Source organism: Gopherus evgoodei, chromosome 3, assembly GCF_007399415.2.
Source record: "Gopherus evgoodei ecotype Sinaloan lineage chromosome 3, rGopEvg1_v1.p, whole genome shotgun sequence".
NCBI lineage: Eukaryota > Metazoa > Chordata > Testudines > Testudinidae > Gopherus > Gopherus evgoodei.
Window position 1 is genome coordinate 104,356,035 of NC_044324.1, and position 24,337 is coordinate 104,380,371.

The following is a 24,337-nucleotide window of genomic DNA, read 5'->3' on the forward strand; positions in this document are numbered from 1 at the left end:
CAAGTTCTAGTTTCAGGTCTGGTGGAGGAGTCAGAAAGACTGAGTGCAGCCCTAGTTGGGATAAGGGTACTTGTGTAAGTGTCTGTAGGGGATCACCAATGGTACAGGCTTGACAGAGTCCACCACTAGGAGTATAGCTAGCCTGTAATTATGGCCAGTGGCACAAGCTGAGCTTTCAAACTCCAGGACATATGGCTCTGACAATAAGACGGACCTGCCTGCTCAGTACTGAACTGAACATTCACATAAACCAGATCTTGAAGAGCAGACAACAAGCTTTAAGTATTCTTGATTATCTAGTTTTGAGCTGTCAATAGGGACTCAGTCTGCTGAATGGGGACAAAGACTCAGACCCTGGAGAGGACTAGTGTATAACCATGAACACCACCTGTATCCAACCTGTTCTTCTGCAGAGGTGCCTGTTTTAAAAGTTCTCTAAACCAAGGCTCAAGGCTCTGTGCTGGAAGGAGTTTGAAAGTGGACTAATTTTTGTGGCCTGTTTGTTGAGGATGATAACCACATCTGAGGAGCAGGAGACTCAGACCAGCAGCCCACTCTGTATGGAACTCTTACAGAGATCCCTCATGGCCTGATTTCAGAAATGCTGTGCACCAACAGCTCCAACTAACCTTAGCAGGCACTCTGGGGACTGAGACCTCTCAAAACAAAGGTCTAATCTTATCAACAGAAAAAAAAGAGAGAGTAGCAGAAAATATATATTATATCTGGTCAATAACAATATTGATAAGATAGAAAATAATAGACAAAATCCTTCTCAGTGGAAGCTTCTCCCTAGTCAACTGTATTGCTGCATTGATACAGTTCCCTTCATAAGGGCAGATGTCACAACGTTTTGTTATCCTTGTCTCTCTCTCTCTGTCTGCTGGTAAGAGGCCATACTGTGCACTGTGTGGACTACTGACTAGTCCCTGGAAAGAACATTTGTGTGTGGTTTTATATGTTTTATATAAACATTTTAATACTACTTTTAAATTATTTGTATGATTCTTATGTAGATCTAGGAGTGATGTATGGTAGAATAGATTCATCTTGCTATGCCTTGTGATGCTGATTTAGTTGGTGTTGGTCCTGCTTTGAACAGGGGCTTGGACTAGATGACCTCCTGAGGTCTCTTCCAACCCTAATCTTCTATGATTCTATGATTTTAAAAGGAAACTGCCCCTTAAGCACGTCCCTCATGCAGAAAGATACTCTCTCCTGAATTCAGAAGGCTTGTGTGTACCCACAACATGGGTGAACCAAGTTACCTTTACAATCCCTTTTCCCCATTCTTGGATTCATAAAAAAACATCCAATAGACAGGGGCAGACATGTTTTATTTTCCAAAACTTATGAGAATAAGCATACATTTTAATAACATTTCAGTTTGATTCTAGTAAAGCCATGCAGTTCAAGTAATGCACTGTTAAGGTTTCAGATAAATTCAGTTTATGAAGGCCCAAGGAAAAAGACTGCCATTTTGACTGAGGAGTGTCTAGTAGTTTTCATGTCAGTGGCCAAGATTAGGAAGTGACTGCCTATGGTCAGATTTACATCACTTTTCTATTGAAGCACAGATCAAATGTTTTACTTCTTCAGATCCAATCTGATATCTAACTGAAATGCTAGAGGAATGGGGTCTTAAAAAACATTCTTGTCCTTTCCCAAATCAAATTGCAATGGGAGAAATAGCCAAGTCATCATGAGCAAAAAGTATCATAGGGGTAGCCGTGTTAGTCTGGATCTGTAAAAGCAGCAAAGAGTCCCGGGGCACCTTATAGACTAACAGACGTTTTGGAGCATTAGCTTTCGTGGGTAATTCACCCACGAAAGCTCATGCTCCAAAACGTCTGTTAGTCTATAAGGTGCCCCGGGACTCTTTGCTGCTTTTACATGAGCAAAAAGGGAAATCAAGTGTCAAAAAAAGCTAAAAACCCACAACAGCTTGTGAATATATAAAAAATTAAATGTTGTGCTGATCATTTGAATTGGATAAAGCTATGAATTAAATGAGCTGACCTTCTGAAAGTTATAATCCCTTCATTAAGACAGCCTTAGCAGGAAAATCACAGAACAGCAACCTGTGTAATGACACACTGAAATACACACAATTTGTGGTGAGACATAAAAGATACATTGGGGTGATGGGGACCTCTGAGGGAGGTTGGGGGGGATGGAGGGGGGAGAAGTCCTGCTGAAAAAAACCCTGGGAGTTCCAGGCTTACAGCTCTGGTTACTGCAGAGTCAGAGCACTCTACACCCATATCCCCAATGTGTCCCCTTCCTGATTAGGAAGAACAGCCCCTAGACACAAGATGGTAATTGAGTTTCTAAATGGCTGTCAAGGCCATCTGGTGGGATGGAAGATTTTGAGAGGCATAACACAGAGTGTGCTAAGACCAAGAACTCATTTCATATAGGCCACAGAACATCAGTCAGAAAGTAACAACTTTCAGCCATTACCAATCTGACCCAGTGACCTAGAGGTAAAAAAACTCCATATCCCATTATAAATTGCCTGAGTCCTTCTGGGACATAGTTATCTGAAATCTATGTAAATCAATCTTCCTATTGAGATAAACATCAGTGTTATGGTAATATTATCTTGAGCTATACTGAAAAAAAAAGCTATATATGATTTACAGGCATGAGAGGATCTATTTCATGAGTTATGTTAAAATTCATGGTATTTCAGATGGTAACTATGAAACTGGGATCATAGCTATATGGTTCACAGATTAAATTCATAAATATAGTAAGGAAGAAAAATAGCAGCTTGCAAAAATGCATTATTATTTACATTGCTAGACATGTACAGACAATCACAACACTGATTTACAAGCAGACACCTTCACATAGGTCAAGTACCAGCGCATTCCTTTTCTTTGGCACAGCTAATCCATCTGAAGAAATAAACAAGATGGTTGAGGATTGGCATGTTTACTTGCTGCACCCATCCTAAAAGTAATTGACAATACAGTGCACTTTGACGGAGGCCCAGCTAATAGCTTATAAGGCCTTCCATCTTATCTGACAAAATTAACTAACAAGATTTCTTGCACATGCCCTGTTTTTGCTAATTGCTCCAAGTTGTATCATGTTGGTATTTTTACTTGAAAATTTGGTTTTGTTTCACAAGTAATGTCTGATTATATAGCTTCCTTGCTGACTTTTTCTAACAAATGATTGGCCAGCATGATCTATCTGCAGTCTGCGCTGACTTGATAATGACTTTGTCCAAGAAGAGACAGAGGAAGTAAAAGAATTTCCTTCCCATTCATGAGATCTTCACAATTTACCTCCTTGCTTCACCTCTCTTTTGGCAGGCCCACCTTGGCTCACTTCCCCAGATCTCAAAATGAAAGGGAAATGAGGTGTTATGATTTTACATACTTAAGGGGCAAATATAGCAAGTTTGTATTGCTTGCCTTCAACTTAAATGTAAATACTCATAATTAACTGTTTGAATAGTGAACCTTTCTATGGTACACTGAGCAGCTTAAAGATAAGATGTGAGCTTCATTCTAAACTGGTCAATTATACATAAAAATAGCACCAGTTATGGAGCACATTTTCAGATTTACTGAGGCTTTTCCCGTATCAGAGATCTGATTGAATATTGACAGGACATGATTTAGGATTCCAGGTAATCTTGCAAAACAATCTTATTGAAATAGTCCTTGCATTTATATTTGTTGCTCTTTAAAAATCACTACATGGAAAATAGATGTACCTGAATTCAGAACAGGTAGGGGAAAAATAAGAAGAGCAGAAGAGGCAGGAAAATGCACATGCACAAACAAACTGCACAATCTGACAAACACTATTTCAACACCAAAGCCTTTCCTCAAGAATAATATTAGTATTGTTTGGATGAACACTGTTCATCCACCACCTCTTTTCCCTCAGCACCAGACAGTAAAAAACGTTTCCAGGTGCATGAGATCTACTGGATCACATGTCTACAGTAACAAGTACCACTGTTGTTACTGTGGACCTCAGTAGAAGGGATAAAGTGCAAAGTCTCAAAAATACACAGATCACATGTCTCTCTACTGTCCTGGTGTCTTTGACTTCCGCCCTGAAGTCTTTGGTTGACCAGGTCTCTTTTCATGGCTGGGGGCTGGAGTAATGGGGAATTGTAATCCATATCCATTGTATCCATCTAGGAAGACACATTGGAAGAAGCGGACTGGAGCTAGGAAAACAAAGAAGAGAAACAATTTGTTAATATGTACAGTTTCCAGATGGTGAGCCTGACTCACCACGGTATTACTCCAGTTTAATGCTCGTGTAACTCCATTAACTTCAACTGTGTTACGCTGGCATAAAACTGGAGTAACATGGTAAGAAACTAGACTAAGTCAGCAAGAGGAAAACCTGAATGGGATTTTTAGCTAAAGTCAATATGTTCTCAACACTCTGAAACCTTTATAGCACAACTGAGAGTGGTTCATATTATATTCAACATTTCCCTTAGATATACTCTGTCTAGCTGTCCCAATTTTGTTCCCTGGAATGGCTTCACTGTATGTGTTTAAAGGCCCTTCAACCCAAGCATCCATTTAATGACTCTGTATTTCAATGACCCATTCTGAATGCTCTGAAGAGTTCTATCAAATGTTCATGGTTGGAGATATGCAAGTAATTGTTCCAAATGACCAGCCCTATCATTTCTTCAGAACTTTGGCATCATATATGGAAGTATCTCTTTCCCAGGGTTTTAAGATATAGGGAATTTTTGCTACCTTTGTGTCACTTGAGACTCAGCCTTTTATAGTTATACTTTTTTTCCATTACCTTCTCAGCTCTTTTAAAGGATCAGAAGAATATGGTCTTTCAGTTCAAACTCGAAAGATAAAATGCCTAATTTGTCAGGAAGGTTGAATTTTGTAACTGCTTTGGAATGTTAATTGCACCCTGGAATTAAAGTTTTCCATGGAATGACTATTACATGTTTGGGAAAATGAAAGGAGAAATGCTGGCACTAGATAGAAATTAGTTCTCATGCAATTGATTTTCTGGTGCCTATATCTTATTCTTTCCTGTTCACTCAATATAAGAAAGTTTAGCTCTTCGATCTAACATGAAACAGACTGCAGGGCTTCCCTGTAATAGAAACTCAGAAGCAAGGTCTGTTTATTGACTGCCAAATCCCATCAAATGGAGGAGCACTGCACGGTTTGTCACAAATGCCCGTGTATTCACTTGAGCAATTTCTCCCTCTCTGGTCTTTTCGCCTGATGCACAGGAAGGTTAGTTCTTTGTCCAGCTCAATATCACACATCATAACTGTACTAGATACATTTGATGCTTCTGAAAATGACTAGATGACCTATCTAACAAAATATCCAGTTGACGCTGATTGTTATAAAGAAAAATAATTTACAGCAAGGAAATCACCAATTACGAACTCACCTTTGTCTTTTTTAATGGAAATTATTTCTGCATATTCTTCTAATGGATATAAAAATAAGAAAGTCAGTCAATAACTGGTTCTTTTTGTTTTATCAAGCAGGCAACCAATGTGTCATGCACTTACTAGTTGAAAATAAATATTATATTTAAAAATATTTAAAGGGACAAAGTACCCAACATGCTATAAATACTGGAATTTTAACTCTCTTGCTTTGTGCATGTTTCCAGGTGCAAGCCTGGTCTATCACAGGGGTGGCCAAATTGTGGCTTGTGAGCCGAGTGTGGCTCTTTTACAAGTAAACAGTTAAAGTGCAGCTCACAGAGTCTCCCATGCCCCACACCCCACTCTCCATCTACCACACTTGGTGGGTAGCTCGGGACTTCTGCCTTGCAGCAGGGTGGTGGAGTAGGGGCTTCTGCCAGCGGGAAATGGGGTCTCAGGGATTCAGCAGGAGCGGGACTGAAGCCCTGAGCTCCAGTAGGTTACTCTCATGGGGCAGAAGCCTCAAACCCCACCAGGCTTGCCCCAGCTTTCAAACTTCTGACTATTGTCCTACATGGCTCAGAGGGTCACGAAGTTTGGCCACTCTGGTTTATGATAAGAGTCCTTTTAAACAAAGCTCTTGTAGGAGTAGGGAAAATAAGACAGAATTTTCTGGTGAAGTTATACTAAACCTGACCATTCTACAATCCTCAGCTCTTCTGATTTATATGGTCATTTCACTTAAAAGTCTGATTTACAAGCTACTGTTAGTAGCCACTAAATTACTGGAGAGTGGGGACATTTAGATAATTTGGCCTTTAGGAAGAGGTTATATAGGGTGTGCCTTGGTGCTGAACATGAAAAGTAGCTGCTGAAAAAAGTGTTAAAAACTTCAAATTGCTTGGAAGAACTATCACATATTTAGGATCCTTCTGAATCAAATAGTATCATACAGCATGACAATGGCCTAGATTCTGCTATTCCTGAGTTCCTTTTAAAGTTGGTTTCTTCTGTTTAGTTAGCATGTTTATGCTACTCAACCTCAAAATGTTGTATAGTTTGACCAGAGGTCAGGTGATCTCTTATTTATTGTGTTTAAAAAGATTCAACAAATTTCAGTCTAATTAAGGAACTCATTGCATATAAAGGACCAATTCTTTTTCCTTTAAGTCAGGTATGGCTACAGTGCCCTCCTCCCCAGCTGTGCAGAAGATTAGGTGGGTAAGATCATTCTTCTGTGACTGTAAAATGCATATCCAGATTGAGCCTCTGCATACGGAAGGAAGAGCAAAAGTTTCTGTGCCTGACACTCCCTCCACAAGAAAATGGTTGGAGCCAGGGCTCCCTTTCTTTCTCCACATGCCAGACAGACAGCAGAAGTGGCTGGCTATAATAGGACGAGGAGCATGCTACACCCTGTGAAGTGCTACTGTAGACTACTCTCCTCCCCACTAGTGTGAGAGGTTCTCTGGAGGAATTGTGCTTCTGAGTGACTGGCACAAAGCTTTGTGGGGCTTCCCCTTCAGCAGCACACTGCCTCTTGCTCAGAGGGTAAAGTCAGCAGGAGTAAATTAAACAGATTTGATCCCTAGAAGAAAATACATAAATTCTGGTGCAAATATAGTAAGCTGTTTCACACCTTAAAGGAGAGTTAGTAGATATTTTTATCAGTGTGCACAGTTTAATAAACCAGGAAGCTATACAACTAAATTAATATGCAGCAATATTATGAGGATATTTCCATTGGAACTTCCAGAGAAACTTTTTCCCCTCCAACATGCCTTTCTGGGGCTTGCCCTTTAAACTTGACCAAGCCAATCAGCAGCAGCCCTACAGTTGTCATTTTGCAAATGACTGCTATCTCTCTTCCTCTTCCTCCTTGCTGGTAAGCATCTGTAATGACTTCTGTTTTATTTTCCTTTTTCCATTGCTGAGAAGATGGCACATTCTCTCTCTGTTTTCAATCAATGAAAAATTGAGTTATCTGCCCTTGCACACGGCACCATCTTTCTTATTTGTTAGGCAAGCAAAGCAAGTGTAGATAAGCTTTAAGGCTCAGATTCTCAAAAGGTATTTAGGTACTTAATCCTTAATCCTGAATTCAGCTGGAGTTAGGCCCCTAAATACCTTTAAGGATCTGGGCCTTATAGCAGGAACAGTTCTCCTGAAAACAGGAAGGGGGAAAGTGGTTTCCAGAATGATCCATTTTGTTAGGTGTATTGTTTTACTGTTTCCCTTTTTTTCTAGACAATACTATAAACTACAGAATATGTATTACCTATTACACTAGAAATGAGATCATGGCAACATTCTATATTTGTGCCTGGTGCTGCTGTATCCATGATATTGCTAGTAAGTCCTAATATCCTAGTGTGCTCTGCTCACAGGAGCAGCACATCCATTTCCCATTTCTATGGGTACATCTTCACTACCGGCCGTATCGGAGGGTAGCAATCAATTTCTCAGGGATCGATATATTGCGTCTCATCTAGACACGATATACCGATCCCCAAACGCGCTCCTGTCGATTCTAGAACTCCACCAACATGAACGGCGGTAGCAGAGTCGACAGGGGGAGCCATGGACGTCGATCCCACACCATGAGGACGGTAGGTAACTCGATCTAAGATACTTTGACTTTAGCTACGCTATTCAAGTAGCTGAAGTTGCATATCTTAGATCAATCCCCTCCCCTAGTGTAGACCAGCCCTATGTTAGTGTTAGTACTCCAGTGCATGAGCCCAGGTGCTCCATCCACATGTGATATTCTGTTCCTGACCCTCCATGTTAGCTTTTGATTTTTTAGTGGTAGTCTTCAGAAATAACTAAAACTAAACCTACCACTAAGAAAACAAAAGCAATCAACACCATAACAAATTAAATGAATACATGGGGGCTAGGTTTATAGAAAGACTTAGGCGTCTAACTGGCGCTGTGTAATTACAGTGGAATAAAACAATCTGATTTTTTCTTCATGGTCTATTCAGTGTTTGGGTGATTCAGGAAGAAAAGACAAATGTCCCTAAACCTAAACTGAAGAAATGTTTCTGTTTCAATACAAAAACTAGATCTCTCAAGGTCCCATCCAACTCTACTTTTCTATGATTCCAGTCCCGTTTCTTTGTGAATAAGAGCACTACTTGAGAATGAGAAGCAGGTCATGTAGGAGATATATTCTATTAAAGAGAAGTAGCTTTGTTCAGAAGAAATGGTGGTAGGCTTGTCAGAAAAATAATAGAGACTGTGTGATGGAAACAATCATTAGTAATTTTTGTTACTAGAGACTTGACGTTTGAACCAAAGTATTTCATTAACTGGTTTCCCTAATAACATTAAACAATTCAACAAAGCACAAAAATTCATAGCATTATAGAAATCATAGCATTAGAAGCAACTAATTAGTAAGCAATTAGGAATAGGAGGGAAGAAGAGGCAATTTCACTGGTTTCTTACTGATCACTTTCCATCTATTATGAATGCAAATACTGTATTTTTATTAAACAATCAAAAATTAAACATGCAGAGAAAATAATTACAGCGTGTTCAAATTAATGGTTCTTCTAAGGTACTGATTTGACTGCTCAGTGGGGGTGGGGGGCTGGGGGAGATTTGCCTGTGTTTTGCTACTTTGCCTATTTGGGCTCTCTCTAACACCTCAATGAAAATACACGACAGGCTGATCACAGAAAGCATTGTAGGAGATGGAGACCTAAAGTGATCAGGAATCCTCTCTGAACAGCATGAACTTCACCACTGCTTTTTCATATATCTGCCAAAGTCATTACACTTGCATATTAAACATAAAGGACAGCTTTATAACTGTCAATTAAATCTGAATACCAAAAGCTAAATGTTAGGGCTCCTGCAGTAGCAGAAATGTTCTTCCTTTCAAATCATCATATGGTGGATATTTAGACACTGGCTTCTCAATTTAAAAACAAAATGGAATTTTTTAAATAACATTTGACATACAAGTTCACCATTTTCTTCAATAAGAAGAGTGCTCTTCTTAGAGCATTCACCTCCTTAGTTCTTATTGCTCAATGATAACATGAAAACAATCTCGGTCTGGCCTCCTGGAAACAACCAACATGCTTTAATGGGGGTGGGGGAACATCACACACATCAGCAGGAAAGGTCAGAAGCTTTCCAAATCAGTTCATGCATCCACTCTAAAATGACATTTTTCATCACTATAATGTTGTATCAGAGACAGCAGCAGAAAAACTGTCCCTCATGAGGATATTTCTTCCACATCTCATTTTCTGTCTTGGCTACACAATAAAAGAAATGCAGGCTGTACCTGAATGCACATCCTGAAAATAAACTGACGCCTTGTAACCTACTGTATGACAATTAATGCTGGAACTTTTCCTATATGCTCTCTCTCTTGGCAAACACTGTACTATAGTTCACATATCCCATTTAGTAGATGTACTATAAAGATAATTTAATCTGTTTAATTAAAAACTGCTATGAAAATTGGTATTTAGGCTGGCCTAGTGATCGAATAGGGGCAATGTTATCACACGGAGTATGAGAGCTCACATCATATGTTCATGTTCAGTGACTCTCTCCTCCAAAGCGCATGGACTGAAGCACCACAGAAGAAGTACATTCTCTTCTGAGGGGGGGAGCAACTTGTGTCAGTGTTTGGTATCCACTCTGGTGAATTCCAAGAAAACAACAATGGTCTGTGGAGGGAACTAGAGTCTAAGACCCTCTACTCAAGGGAAGGTCACTGACATGAGAATCTGAAGGCAGCAATGGAGGAAAAATGGAATGGAACCAAGAGGACAACTACAAGCCTTATTCATCAATATAGGAGGCGAGAGATGAGCAGGTGGGAGGGACCCATAAAATTACCCTTCACTGAAGCTCTCTCAAATCTTCACAGAACCTCACTATCAGGTGCAGTGTTTTTATGCCTATGACTCCAAGAGCCAATTACCAAGTCCCACAATTCTGAGCTAGCTCTCTGTTGCACGATTCTGTTGGACCACATGTAACATAGCAGCATACAGATTGTATTTTAGCTTTCACATCTTGTGTTCTTTTTCAACTTCGCAGTTTACAGCTATGAAGACCAGGCAACTCTCTGGAGAGCACCATACAGAGAAAATCCACACCCAAAATAAAAATGATAAATAGAAGAGTGAGACAAAGTGAGTGAGGTTATATATTTTATTGGACCAACTTCTGCGGGTGAAAGAGTTTTAACTTTTTACAGACACCTGAAGAAGATATGTGTAAACAGAAAAAAGTCTTTCACCCGCAGAAGTTGGCCCAATAAAAGACATTATCTCACCCACCTTGTCCCTCTAATATCCTGGGATCCATGCAGCTACATCAACACTGAAAATAAAACAAAATTGCAGGCTAGGAAAGTGTCCAATGGAATAAATGGCTAAAGTACAGCACTGCCCTTCAAACTATGCAAGAAAAGGAAGGAAAGTCTCAAAGCAGGTCACATTTGAAATCATTACACATGTGAGGTTTATGCGATAGAGTTTGATTAGCAGATGTAAAAAAATCCTGAATGGTTGCCCTATAAATATTGAGGCTTATAACTATATAAATCTCGAGGCTGGCAACGAACACTGTTCAGAGTTACCACTGAATGAAGGAAGTAATATGATCATTTTGCAAAAAAATAATCATGGTGGAAACAACCATTTTAATAAAGTCTTCTCAAATATCATGTTCTGGTAGCAAAAGACAAATTTTAGCATTCTTAAGAATTTAAAAGGTTTGCTGTCCTAGTTTACCTTGTATAGTTTCTAGACTGCGCTGAAGAAATAAACTTTGGAGTTTAAGTAAGGTTGGGACAACAAAATACTAGCAGTACAGTTATCAATAAAGTACACCTGGGCCAGGAATTTAAAGGGAACAGCCACTTTTTTAATCTACAAAAAATGATCTAAAGCAGATCAATCAGCAAAGCCTGAAGGCAGATTTACCAGCGCATACACATACACTCATATACATGTAACTCCCACTAATACTGTACTTGATTTTACAAGAAATAAGTGTTTCAAAAGGGGCTGTCAGTTTAATTAGGACAAAGGCAATGTTCTTTGAAAACAGCTGCTTTGTTTAAAGAGCAAATGAGATGTTCAATGGGATATTAATTCTAACAACACCGATGGCTGAAGACTGCAAAAAAACAACTAATTACTCTTTACTAAAGCTGCACTGCAGCAAGTGCAAAGTGGACATCAAAGAAAGTGATACAAGAATCCAGCTCAGCCAATAAGATTAAGTGCCAGATCCACCAATGACATGTAGAAGTTCTGTGATGTATTGGCTGGAAGATTCTAGTTGTAAAGCTGCTTTAGCCAATCATGGTGAGATTACTCTGGTATTATCCCAGTCAGAAAAAGCTCCTTCATCACCCCCTATTGCTGTCGACATAGGTAGTATGTCCACAAGAGAGGAGATGGACAGGATGCCCCTATATTGCATTAATCCATAGATGCAGTTTGGGCCCCATGAGGCCCTTAGTAGGTGCTGTAATTTAGAGCAGCCCTCATGCTACTCTAAATTGGTCCTCAGACCCAGCCTCATACCTTGTGGCATGAGAATCAGGGAGCATTAATGGAGGCTTACAGTCCCCTTTCCCCCTGGTTCCCACAGAGTTCACCATGTCCAGATAAAAAGAGGATGAGGATCTGTCCCAAGATGTCTGTCTACAAATTGCATCCACAAATTTGGTAATTAAAACCTAAATTCTACCATAGGTACCCCTAGTTGATCGAGAGAGCAAAACTGAAGGCTTGGTTTGAGAATGCTTTCACAATGTATTTATAACTATTGTAATTTAAAAATATATAATAGTTATTTATAATTAATACTGTATTATTATGAGCTGTAGAAAACAATTTAAACTGAGAGCAAATAGAACTTTTACATCTACAGATCTTATGTCACCACAGAGAGAGGAATCCCTAATTGATTAGCAGCCATAATGCTGAACATGACATGTGGTATCTAAAATGTCGTGCTGGGGACTAAAAAACTCTACAGCTTGCTAACTGGCTCTGGAACCATTTCATATGAAGGTTTAACTCAGAGGATGCATGGATAGAGAAATGCTTGTATTTCATCCTACAATCCCTTATAATCAGCCACACAGCTACCCCGTGTGTGTGAATGAACCAAAAGTGCAACACTCCCCACAAACTAATTAAACACTTCTTCCTGTTAGATAATAAACCATGCAAGACATACTAATACAACACCTAACTGATGAAAATAGACACATTTCAACAAAGCATACAAATTATCAGAGTACGCAGTCTGAAACTGAGTGCTACAATACGATTGCCAACATCAAACTTGCAAAAAGCTTCTTCAAGAGTGGCAACACACTGCATTCAGACAGGTTTCACTTGTGAAACCAAAGAATAAACTAGTTAAATCATTCATGGAATTATTTCCTCACAGAACAGAAGTAAATTTAGGTCCCAAACCAAAACCCTGGGAAGTCAGTGGGAGTTTTTCCATTAACTGTAGCAGTCTTGCAGTGCTGTTGATTTCATTAGTATTCATTCCCCACAAGAAGAGCTACAGTGATTTGATAGCACAAGCTGTGTACTGATCATGTACTTTAGACATGTTGATGTGACAGGTCTCTGCAGACTTATTCCTAGGGCCAGCATGATCAGCTAATGTTTTATATTAACATCATACTGTCTGAAAAGCTGCACTGAATGATTAGATATTTATTTTTTGCAACATGAAAATCAAACAGTAAATATCCCATCAAGGTGACAGTAATAGATATCAACTAAATGGAAGTTAATACCACATATATTGTTGACCAATGTAAAACAAAACCCTACACTTTTAACTTTCTAATGCAGATGAATTACTTCTCCCATAATAACACCTCTTCTCTTTGAAGGTATAGGTAAGTTTAAGAAACAGTGCTGGAATTATAAGGATAAGACCTGGTAGTTTTAAAAAGAAACTTCTTATAAGAAAGAAAAGACTGAATTAAAATGCCCTCCCCACCTTGGGTTCTCACTGTAGAATTCCAGCAATAGTAATAGTGGGATAAGTATGTAAAGTTTAATTTAAATAATTTAAAAATAGTCTACACTACCTCCAATGCTGTTTAGGTAATTACTGGAACAGAGCTGGTCCCACTGACTTGGGCTGCATGGTGTAACTGAAATGGCTCCAGTGGGTTCAACTTCCACTAATTAGAACTTTGGAAACATAAGATCAGTCCTGCTTCACTGGGTCTATGTAATTTCTTATGAATTTTTAGAGACACAAGTTCTATGATCAGAAATTTTTCAGATTGTCATTCTGGCCTCCAAACTAGTTGTTATTAGAAGAAATGGAATAAAACACTGGAAGAGTTACATTTCAGGGGTAGTAGAGGGATTGTTCTCATGGACATTCACCTGATATGTAATCTCTGGCATTAGTTTATGTGCCTAGAAATCTGTTGGAGGAGAACAACACTTTAGACACAGTGTCTGTTCCAGCAGGTGCATCATAGCAGTGTCACAATGCATACATACATACACACTTTTCTTCCCTTCTATTTAGCAATGTGATTTAAGAAGATTAATCTGCCAAAGGGGTAAGAACCAACTGTGTAATAAAGAACATGAAGACACTCGTTATTGTTAACTTGCTTTTGTAGCAGAATCATTCAACTCTAGAGATATTTTTAAATAGTTACTTTGATTTTTATCTTCTGATCTGTCACAAATTCTGCATATTTATTAAATACATACAGCCAATCAGTTTTGTTTCTGAGAAATGTTTTTGACCTACTTATAGAGGGGGAAAATTAATTCACTGTCCAATAGGCATAAATAACACAACTATTCAAATTCTTTCTGCAAAGTTAGGCAAATCAGAATCTCATTATTGGATCTAAAACTGCATGTTAAATAAGTCTATTCAGGTTCTCTGTGCAGCATTAAATCTATGACTTGCATACAATGTTTAGTTATAAAACTGATCAGTTTATCCCTAGAGTTATAGTAAATGTGGAGAGACATTCATTTGTATATTTAACACTCTAAATAATGCTTAGTAACATCACTAGTATGAATAAGTCATTGAAAACAACCTTTGTCCCCTTCTCAACTTTACTTTTTCTCGTGCTTTGCTATATGCTTGGAAAACCTTCTTCTTCCAAACGACCTCTCTTTCTCCTCCTTCAGATCTCTACCCATGGGTCTGATTTCCACTGCATTCGCTCTCATTCACTAGCATTTTATACCCATTTCACATTCATTTTGCAGTGGAGTAAATGACTATACAAGATTCAGGACTACGGATTATCAGGCCATATGCCTTTAACTTAGGCTTCCACTGCTGATAAACTTCAACTGCTTGCTCCCCTCCTTATGGTTTATCTTTAATTGAACACTGTGGAGCAGTGTCTAACCATGTGCTTTGTAAAGCACATTCGCAGCAGTGATACTGTGTAGGTATAGCAAAATAATATGAATAAACTAATAATGAAAGGAAGTAACTAATATGTACTTTCATGACTGGAGGATTGAACAAGTAAGGTGTAAGAGCTATTACAGGATAGCAGACTCTGAGATCCTGTAGAGGAGTACAGTAAGTCTTCTGTTGACTCAACCTAGGCTATGCTAAAACCCTATGTTAAAATTCCAAGCGGTCACTACTGAGTTGTTTTGACAGACTGGTTCAATTAACTCCAACCATTATATAAAGCAGGGTGGAAATACCTCTTTTGGACAGAAGGAACTATGGAGCTAGGAGAGAGAAGATCGTTAAGAGAACTCTAGGAACAACCAAGCTGAGGGTGTGGTTGATGCTGTGTTATTGCTTTTGCTTTACCAGTAGATCCAAGTGAAAAATTTTAGCTGATTTTTTTTGTTTGTTTTTGGCTGAAAAATGTTGATTAGGTTGACGGAAACATTTAGTGAATTTGTCAATTTCAGTGAATTGTTTTGGGTAAAATGAAAAAGGGAAAACTTCAGAAATATCAGACTGAATCATTTGGACATTATCAAAATGAAATATTTCAATTGTTCTGGCTAGAGTCACAAGGGAATTCAGGAGCTATTCACAAGACAGAGGAAGATGAGGACTTTCTGCCTAGTAGCTCCATGGTAAGGACACTCACCTAGGATGTAGGAGACCCAGGTTTGTATACCTACCCTATATCAGGGACTTGAAGTCAAGCTGCCCCTACCCCCGATGAATGCCATAACCACAAGATAATTGGCTATTCTACAGTGAGTCTCAATGAATCTCTCCTGTTGAGGCAAAATACTTGAATAGTCATTGGGCTTGAGAGAAAGAGTGGGAATGACTAATAGTTACAGCATGCTCCTGGGAAGGGGAATACCTGCGTTTCATCTTGGTTTCAATTACTATTTAAAGATTTATGCAAAGTGTAAAAGCATTAGCACAAGAGTTTGAGAGAGCCCTCCCTTAGAATAGCCAATAGCCTAGTAGTTAGAGCACAAACTGGGAGACTTGGGTTCAAACCCTGCTTCCAAAGGGGGAATTCAAATCTGGGCCTCATTGCAGTTGGAGTTAATTACACTATAATAGAGTTAAAAAAAGAAATAGATAACTCCATGGAGGATAGGTCCATCAATGGCTATTAGCCAGGATGGGCAGGGATGGTGTCCCTGGCCTCTGTTTGCCTGGCCTCTGATAGATCACTTGATTATCTGTTCTGTTCATTTCCTCTGTGGCACCTGGCATTGGCCACTGTCGGAAGACAGGATACTGGGGTAGATGGACCTTTGGTCTGACCTAGTATGGCCATTCTTATACCAATCTGCCTGCACAACTCTGCAGTGACCACCCTAAAGTTTAACATAGGGGTTTAGCACAGTTTAGGGGGAGTCAATAGAAGAGCTCTGCATTTATATACTGGCTCATACAGTATGTCTAGACTGCAACTGAAAACCTGTGGCTGGCTGGCTGATTTGGGCTCACGTGACTCAGGCTAAAGAGCTATTTAACTGTAGTGTAGATATTTGGTCTCAGGTTGGAGTGAGTTTTTAATTGCAGTGTAGACATACCCTTAGAGTCTGCTATTCCATAATAGCTCTTAACCTGGGCATCTCAGGTGAGTGCCCTAATCATTGGGCTATTTGGTATAATAAGGACTCCTCAGTTTTATGAATATAGCCTTTCATTTCCCTTGCTTTTATTAGAAAAGGTCAAAATACCCGAAACAAAATATTTCATTTCAAGTTGAACAAAACATTTAGTTCATCCTGAAACAATTTTTTCCCAACTTTTTTCAGTTCATCAGAACGTCAACAAGAGTTCAGTTTCAGTTCAAATCAAACCAGTTCTCCTCACACCACCCCCTAGTTTTTTGGAACTGATTTTTGTTGTTGTTGTTCACTGGCAGTCATTTGCATGGCTCTAGTTAACAATAAAGCCAACTCCCCAGAAAGGGGGTTAGTTAGGACAAGAACTCAGTATACATGTGCACTTGCAAAGGATCCAGCAGGGATCCAGCCTATTCACAAGGTCTACATAGTGTCCGCTGTATTTGTACAAAACTTCCACAGTCTTCACAGGGATATACATGTTTCAAAGGGTAGAGCAAGTCCCATGTATTGAGATATTAAGTGTGTAGCTTATAATAGATTATGATGGTACTACAGAGACAGGCTATCAATTTCCTTATAATTAAACCAGGCATTGACCTTTTGTTTTTAATCTTTGATTTGAGTCTAATCCAAAACTCACTGAAGTGGGAGACTTTCTAGTGGCTTCAATAGGCTTTGAATCTGGCCCTAAAACTTTCATTTTATCTACATATCTCAAGATTGTTAGTTTCTCAAGATGGTTTCATAGAGGATAACCTCAGAAAAATGGAATTACTAACAAAAAGTTACGGTATTCCGAGGTCAGATGAAGTACTAAATATTAAAACAGCCAAAGATTCAATCAGATATGTTATATGGGTGGTACAGATCTTAAGTATAAAACCATGACATACCTCAGAGTATGAGCTAATTCCATTACTTTTTAGGAAAGGGTGTGAACTCTCAAGGTCCAAGAAGTGAAAAATAATATTAGTGATTAAATGATGAATTTTTGTGAAAAAAGAAATTAGGGAATCTTTAATATACATTTTTTGAGTTTATCATTTCTCTATGAGTCTCAGTTGTTACTGATAATGTTCCTTTTAGTTATCCTCATGTCCTTTTTTTGAGACGGTCATGATTTTTCTCCTCAATATTTTTTGCTAAGCTTCAATGAACAACAATCAAGTCGCAGTCAAGTTACCAAATTCAGACGTTTGATACCAACAACTGATTTTTTTAAATAAAAAAAGGGGTGGAGCTGTGAGACTCTATTGCCAGGATACTAAATACATCACAAATTTGCAATATACGAACAGTCTGACATACAATAGGCAAGAAAGAGAGCGGAAGATGTAACACTGAATTTTCAGTAGTTCAGCTTTCAGTTGAGAGCTATTTATCCTGTTTGTCCCTCTCTCAGCTAGTTTAAGTTCACTTTTGTGGCAGTTACCTCTTCTCTGTTGTAGAAAAGTATAATCTTAAATTCAATAAGGTATGTAACAGCTAGGGCGACCAGATGTCCCGATTTTATAAAGACAGTCCCAATTTTGGGGTCTTTTTCTTATATAGACTCCTATTATCCCTCAGCCCTTGTCCCAATTTTTCACAATTGCTGTTTGGTCACTCTAGTAACAGTCCTCCCTCCCCCCAATCCTCTAAAGGTTTCAGGGGAGGAAAAAAGACTCATTCCTTGTGAGTATGTCAGAATAAATAACTTTTGAAAAATCTTATCTGTTCCAGCATTGACAAGTATATGTCACCTGAACATTAAAGACGGTCTCACAAATGGCTATAACACTAAATAGAACTTACTTGCTGTTTTTGCAGCTTTAGAAATCTTCTCTGTAAGGGAAAGAATATATGACATGTAGACACTAAATGCAAGACAATAAAATAACTTAATGGTAACTGTCAATCTCTACATGTTAATACAGACTCATAATGAATTCATCTGCTGGAATTGATGAGTTTTTCAAGGGGTGATTACTAAGTGCCCTCTAATATCTTCTGATGATAATGTGATTGGATTAATCCTTTTTATACAGGAAAACATCTGAGAAATGACTGCAATCTTCCACTGTAGGAGCAAAAAATAAATCTATTTGAAAAATGCTTCCTTCAATAGACATGGTAGTATAATTTGTTTGTATTAAGGATTTTTCTATCATAATTTAAGTTTTCACTGAGAAAAGTTTTCTCCGAGATGCGACTTCAACTGGGCAGCAGGCATAAAATTGTTTGACATGAGGACCTTTAAGTCCTCACAAAATAGTAAAACACAGATAGAAGACTTGTTATTCTACTCCTGAAATGAAGGCTGCTTGTGAAGCTACCTTTCTATTGCTAAATATATTTGTTTTACCTAGGACAGAATCACCCTGTCCATTAGTCTGAACATTGCACCAACTTAACAAAAACATATATGTATCTGTTATCATAGTTTATGGTCTGATTGTTGTAATCTCACCCTCTGCTTCTCCCTCACTGTATTGTTGCATTATTTGTAAATAAAGTAATTATAATATAACAACAACGTATACAGCTGTTTAGCTTTTCAAACTCAATCGTAACTGTTAACACCTACAGGACAGTCTTATAAAATAAATGAAATAGTCCCAGTGACAAACTGGGACCTGGACAGTCGGGAGTTTTGGGTATTATTTGGCTCTAAATGTGTGTCTGAACTTCCCTACTTGTGCTTATTTCTATTTTTGACTGAGCAAAAACTACAGAGCCAAATATTCCTGAACTTTATGGAAGGTTATCTTTGACATTTAGACAGGCCCATATCTAATGATATATATATATTTTAAATAATTGGTGGACAGCTTTACTAAGGAATATAAGTTATTGTCTACTGCGAGTATCAATATTGCTTTTGTTTGGTGGGGTTCTGCTTAAATCCTTGTATATATGAATGTTCTAAAATTCAAGATATATACAGATTTTAAAATTGCTCATTGTTCTTTATTTGATTGCCTTATAATATCAAGAAACAGATGAAGATTCAAATCCAAATCTAAGAACATGAAACTACTCTATTCAAGCTTTAGATGCCAAAAGCAGATTTCTTCTTTAATTTTTTAGATGATCTCAGAATTCTTAAATACTGAGCTTCGATTATTCCAGTACAAAGTATTAGTATTCCATACACTGTGCTTAATGTATCAGCATCAAATAGAAATACATAGGAAGCAGAACTGAAGCTCCAACTCTTTATAGTATCTTAAATTTGCTCTCAGATTTTAAATTCTTAGAGTTCAGCTAATACTGAAATATAGAATTGACAAATGTTTGACTATAATTCACTTTGATGTTATTTATAAAACCATTATTGTTGCCTACAAATACGCCAGCAAATATTTTTGTTTACAAAAACACTGGAAAGAGATAACATAAAATACTTTTGTGACTATCTGTTTGTATTTATGGAAATATATTTGCACAGCCATCCTGAGACCTCTTTAAGGGCTAGGATTATCGAATCAGGGAGCAACAAAATCATGCAACTAAACTGACCTATCACATAATGTAAACAAAGTGGTTACTAGAAGAAATAATCATGGTAAATCATAGTAAGCTGAATTAATATTGCACAGTCAAGTCCTCTCTCCCTGCTGCAGCCCCAGGGCAGCCTGCACTCCAAACCCCTCATCCCCAGCACCCACAGTCTCAGCTAGAGCCCGCAGCCTCCACCCCAAGCCTCTGCCCCAGCTCTGAGCTCCCTCCCACACTCTGAACCCTTTGGTCCTACCCCCACTACATGAATTTTGTTATGTGCACCAATATGCATAATATGCACACGTCACCTCCATATTGATGCACATAACAAAATTCATTCCACACATGGATGGGAAAAATTAGAGGGAATACTGATTCTAGCATTTCCTATCTTTTGCATACTCCACGTTGCAGCCTTAATAATGTTCTTGTAACCGATTTTGGGGGGGAGGTGTAATTTCCTAGGTTTTAAAAAAAGCATACTGAAGAAAAATCCTACCACATGACACCCACAGGAGTCATCGTCCGTGTTGGAACCTTTATATCCACCAAACAGACCTCTGCCATTTGAGCTAACAGAGTAAGTGATAGCAATAATAGGGATAATAATAATACTCTGTGTGGTCCAGCACTAATGGGGAGGAGACTCATACTTTGCCAGCGGCTTTCACAGATATTTGTTGGCAGCAGAATGGAGAGACTCGGGATTCTCGTCTTCATTCCAGGCTGTGGAAGGGAGTGCACTCTACTGGTAATGAACCCTTCTGCCCCATTCCTTTCAACCTGTTCCATTTTCAGTCCTAGCTCTTTCCCAACAATGGCTCCTCTTCCCACTGACATTCTCCTTCACCTGTCTGTCCCAGTCTCTGCTCCTCAACCCAGTCCTTGCACAGGGAATCCTATTTATACGCCTTTGGACTCTCCATCCCAGTTCCCCATCTGTCCCAGTCTCCCGGCTTGGCCAGTGTCAGTTTCTTCACCTATATCCTCATCCCATCTGTCTCAGCTCCCCTCTACCCCATCCATTTCATCTTCTTCATTGGCTCCCCAGTCCCAATCTCCCTCCCTGGGCTCCTCATCTACACTGTTCCACAGTGCGGACTATAGGGGTGTGAACTGCAGAATGAACTAAATGGTCGTGTTCTAACTGCCCTATGTAGACACTGCTGGTGCCAGCTAAAAGATACCTAGTTAATGTTAATGTAGTCTTCTTTCAAACAGGACTATAATAATGTGTACTAGGTACCTTTTAGTTTGGGACCATCACCTTGTTGTGGTGAAGGGGTTTGTGTGTTCCAATGATCCTCAGAGCTAAGTTGTTGGGAGTTTCATGTTCCTGGTAGGGTCTCCCAAGATAAACATGTCTGAGGGAAGGTCCCAGACAAAGCATGGTCCAATCCCCCAGATGGATCAGATGGAAGAGGGTCCTTGGGTCTCAACTGCTGTGAAAGTGGATGAAGGCTGCAGCAAGTGGAGATCTCCAGTCATCTCAGACTTTCCCTGCCACTGGGTCCCAGACCTTCAACGTGTCATGATTGTGTGGTTGCTGTATGTGCATCAGCTTCCCCACATTAAAAGAAATCATGTGCAGGCATCTACCATGGGAAACAACATCTTTCCAACCTTCCAAGCCCTGCAGTGATGGACTAGTGACAGGGACAGGATTAGTGAATCTGGCAGTCCCTAGCCACAAATCTGCACATAGGCAGTGCTAGTTAGATGGTCGTCTGGCACCTGGACTGAGACGGGGTGCAATTCGGCAACTACTATTGTGACTGAGCAGTCCTCTTTAGGATCCCCTCTGCTCCCCACACATGGGGAGAGGACTATAAAAGGTGCCCCAAACCTAGGCTGTCTCATACACTCCGGGCAGGATTACTGCATCCAGTGGGATCATTCTGCCGCGGTCGAAGGTATAAAAAGAATGTTCGCACCCTGATGGATAACAAAGATAATATAAGCCCGGAAAGAAGAATTGCTATTGTTGCCAGGGATCTTGCAATATATAACCTCTATGTCGCTTCTCTAAGTGAAACAAGGTGCCCAGATGAAGGTCAACGGAGAGGAAAAGGTGGAGGCTACATGTTTTTCTGGAAAGGAAATTCTGCAGAGGACAGGAGCATTCATGGTGTCAATTTTGCAATTAGGAATAAATTTGACATTCAGCTTACAGAATTTCCCATAGGAATCAGTGAACATCTTATGACTCTTCATCTTGAGCTCAGAAACAATCAGTCTACTACAGTCATCAGTACGTATGCCTCAATGCTGGATTCTGTTGAGGATACCAAGGAACAATTCTATACAGATCTTAACCAACATTCCCAAGGAGGACAAGATCATTCTCTTTGGAGATTTTAAAGCTAGAGTCAGTCAGGAGTCAGATCTCTGGAAAAGAAGGAGTAGGAAAGGCTAACTCCAACAGCATCCTCCTCCTGAGCAAATGCGTAGAACATAGCGTGATCATAATGAAATCACCCCCTTTGGACAAAGTGAGAGGTATAAGATCACCTGAAGACACCTTCACTCCAGGCATTGGCACCCTTTTGACTATGTTATTTTAGAGCTCGAGATTGGAAGGATGTCCGCATCATGAGGGCTATGCATGTAACTGATGACTGTTGGACAGACCATCGCCTTGTTAGATCAATCGTGAATTTCCAGATCACCTCAACGCATCACAATTAGGAAAAATAGCATGAAAGAAATTCAACGTCAAGTCTCCTGAAGATATAGTGACTCAGAAGAAACTTCAGCAGTATCTCCAAGAGAAGTTTGCCACTGTGCCTACAGCTGACGAAGATAATGAAAATTTCTGGAATGGATTAAACACTGCCATTCTCTCGGCATGTGCTGTGTCCATTGGCTACGTCACCTGCCATCACCAACATTGGTTTGATAAGAACAATGCTGAGATTCAGGACCTGCTTGACCAGAAAAGAAAAGCTCATCACACATGGCAAAATGACATATAACACCAGCAGAAAAAAGAGTCATACAAGCAACTCAAGACTGAAGTCCAAAGGAAAATCAGTGACATCAAAAATAAGTGGTGGAGAGAAAAGGCCAAAGAGATTGAGCTTTATGCTGATAAACATGACATGAGGAGTTTCTTTCAGGCAATAAGGGACATTTATGGCCCATGCTCCCATGGACTCACACCACTCCGAGTCCAAGATGGATCAGTGTATTTTAAGGACATCAAAGTCATCAAAACCAGATGGAAGGAGCATTTTGAGTTACTCCTAAGCTATGAGTCAACAGTCTCTGATACCACTATCCAATCTATACTTCAACAACATGAAAGAGAATCTCTTGCTGACCTCCTTGACCTTGAGGAAGTAACACGAGCCATTATGGAAACTAAGAACAAGAAGGCAGCAGGGCCAGATGGCATACCAGGTGAAGGCTACAAGTTTGGTGATGGAGAACTGGTAGGGAAGCTCCAAAACCCTTTTTCTTCGTATCTGGTACAACGAGAAGATACCAGAGGACTTGAAAAACACTAACATTTTTACAATCTTTAAGAAAGGAGATAAGTCAGAGTGTGGAAACTATCATGGTATTTCCTTGCTATCTACATCAGGGAAAATTCTTGCCCATATCCTCTTAAACTGCTTACTTCCCCTTACTGAGGAAATATTGTGGTTTTAGACCATCACGCAGGACAACCAACATGATCTTCATTGCCTGCCAAATGCAGGAAAAGTCTCGGGAGCAAAATCAGGACCTGTTCATGGCTTTCATCAATTTGACAAAGGCCTTTGACTCTGTCAATCGCAAAGCCCTGTTGAAAGTGCTGGCCAGATTTGTCTGCCTTCCAAAATTTATTAAGGTCCAAAGGCTTCTCCATGATCAGATGACTGCCACGGTTCTCTGTCCTGGCCTTGAGATGGAACTTTTTGTCATCAAAACTGGGGTTAAACAAGGATGTGTTATTGCCCCAACCCCGTTTTCCACATATTTAGCAGTCATTTTGGTTCTCGTTAAAGATCACCTCCCCAATGGAGTTGATATTCAATATAGAATGGATGGGCGGTTCTTTAATCTTCGACGTCTACATTCAAAATCTGAAGTCTTCAGGGCATCCATTACTGATCTTCAGTATGCTGATGATTGTGTCATCCTTGTGCACACTGAGAAGGACCTTCAGTTCAGACTGGATTTTCTTGCACAAGCTTACCGAAGCCTAGGACTCTCATTCAATATTGAGAAGACTAAAGTGCTCTATCAACCTGTTTCAGGCCTTGCACATGACCCACAACAAATCACCATAGAGAGACAGACTTTGGAGATAGTCGAGCCCTTTTGCTACTTGGTTGTCAACTTTCTCAAAATGCAAAAATTGACAGTGAGATCCAGCACAAGTGCT

At 39.4% G+C, this 24,337-nt stretch overlaps 1 protein-coding gene across 1 annotated transcript in view; it reads right to left on the bottom strand.

Annotated features, from left to right (window-relative positions):
• Positions 1 to 1,821: 1,821 nt before the first annotated feature.
• The window catches only part of TRDN (triadin), a 307,073-nt gene continuing 284,557 nt past the window's right edge, over positions 1,822 to 24,337 (bottom strand). Inside the window, exons 47-49 of the mRNA XM_030556221.1 lie at positions 18,277 to 18,306; positions 5,419 to 5,457; positions 1,822 to 4,198 (exon numbers count right to left, since the gene is read on the bottom strand). Coding sequence (XP_030412081.1) covers positions 4,053 to 4,198; positions 5,419 to 5,457; positions 18,277 to 18,306 — 215 coding nt within the window. The 3' untranslated portion in view covers positions 1,822 to 4,052. The remainder of the gene's footprint in view (positions 4,199 to 5,418; positions 5,458 to 18,276; positions 18,307 to 24,337) is intronic.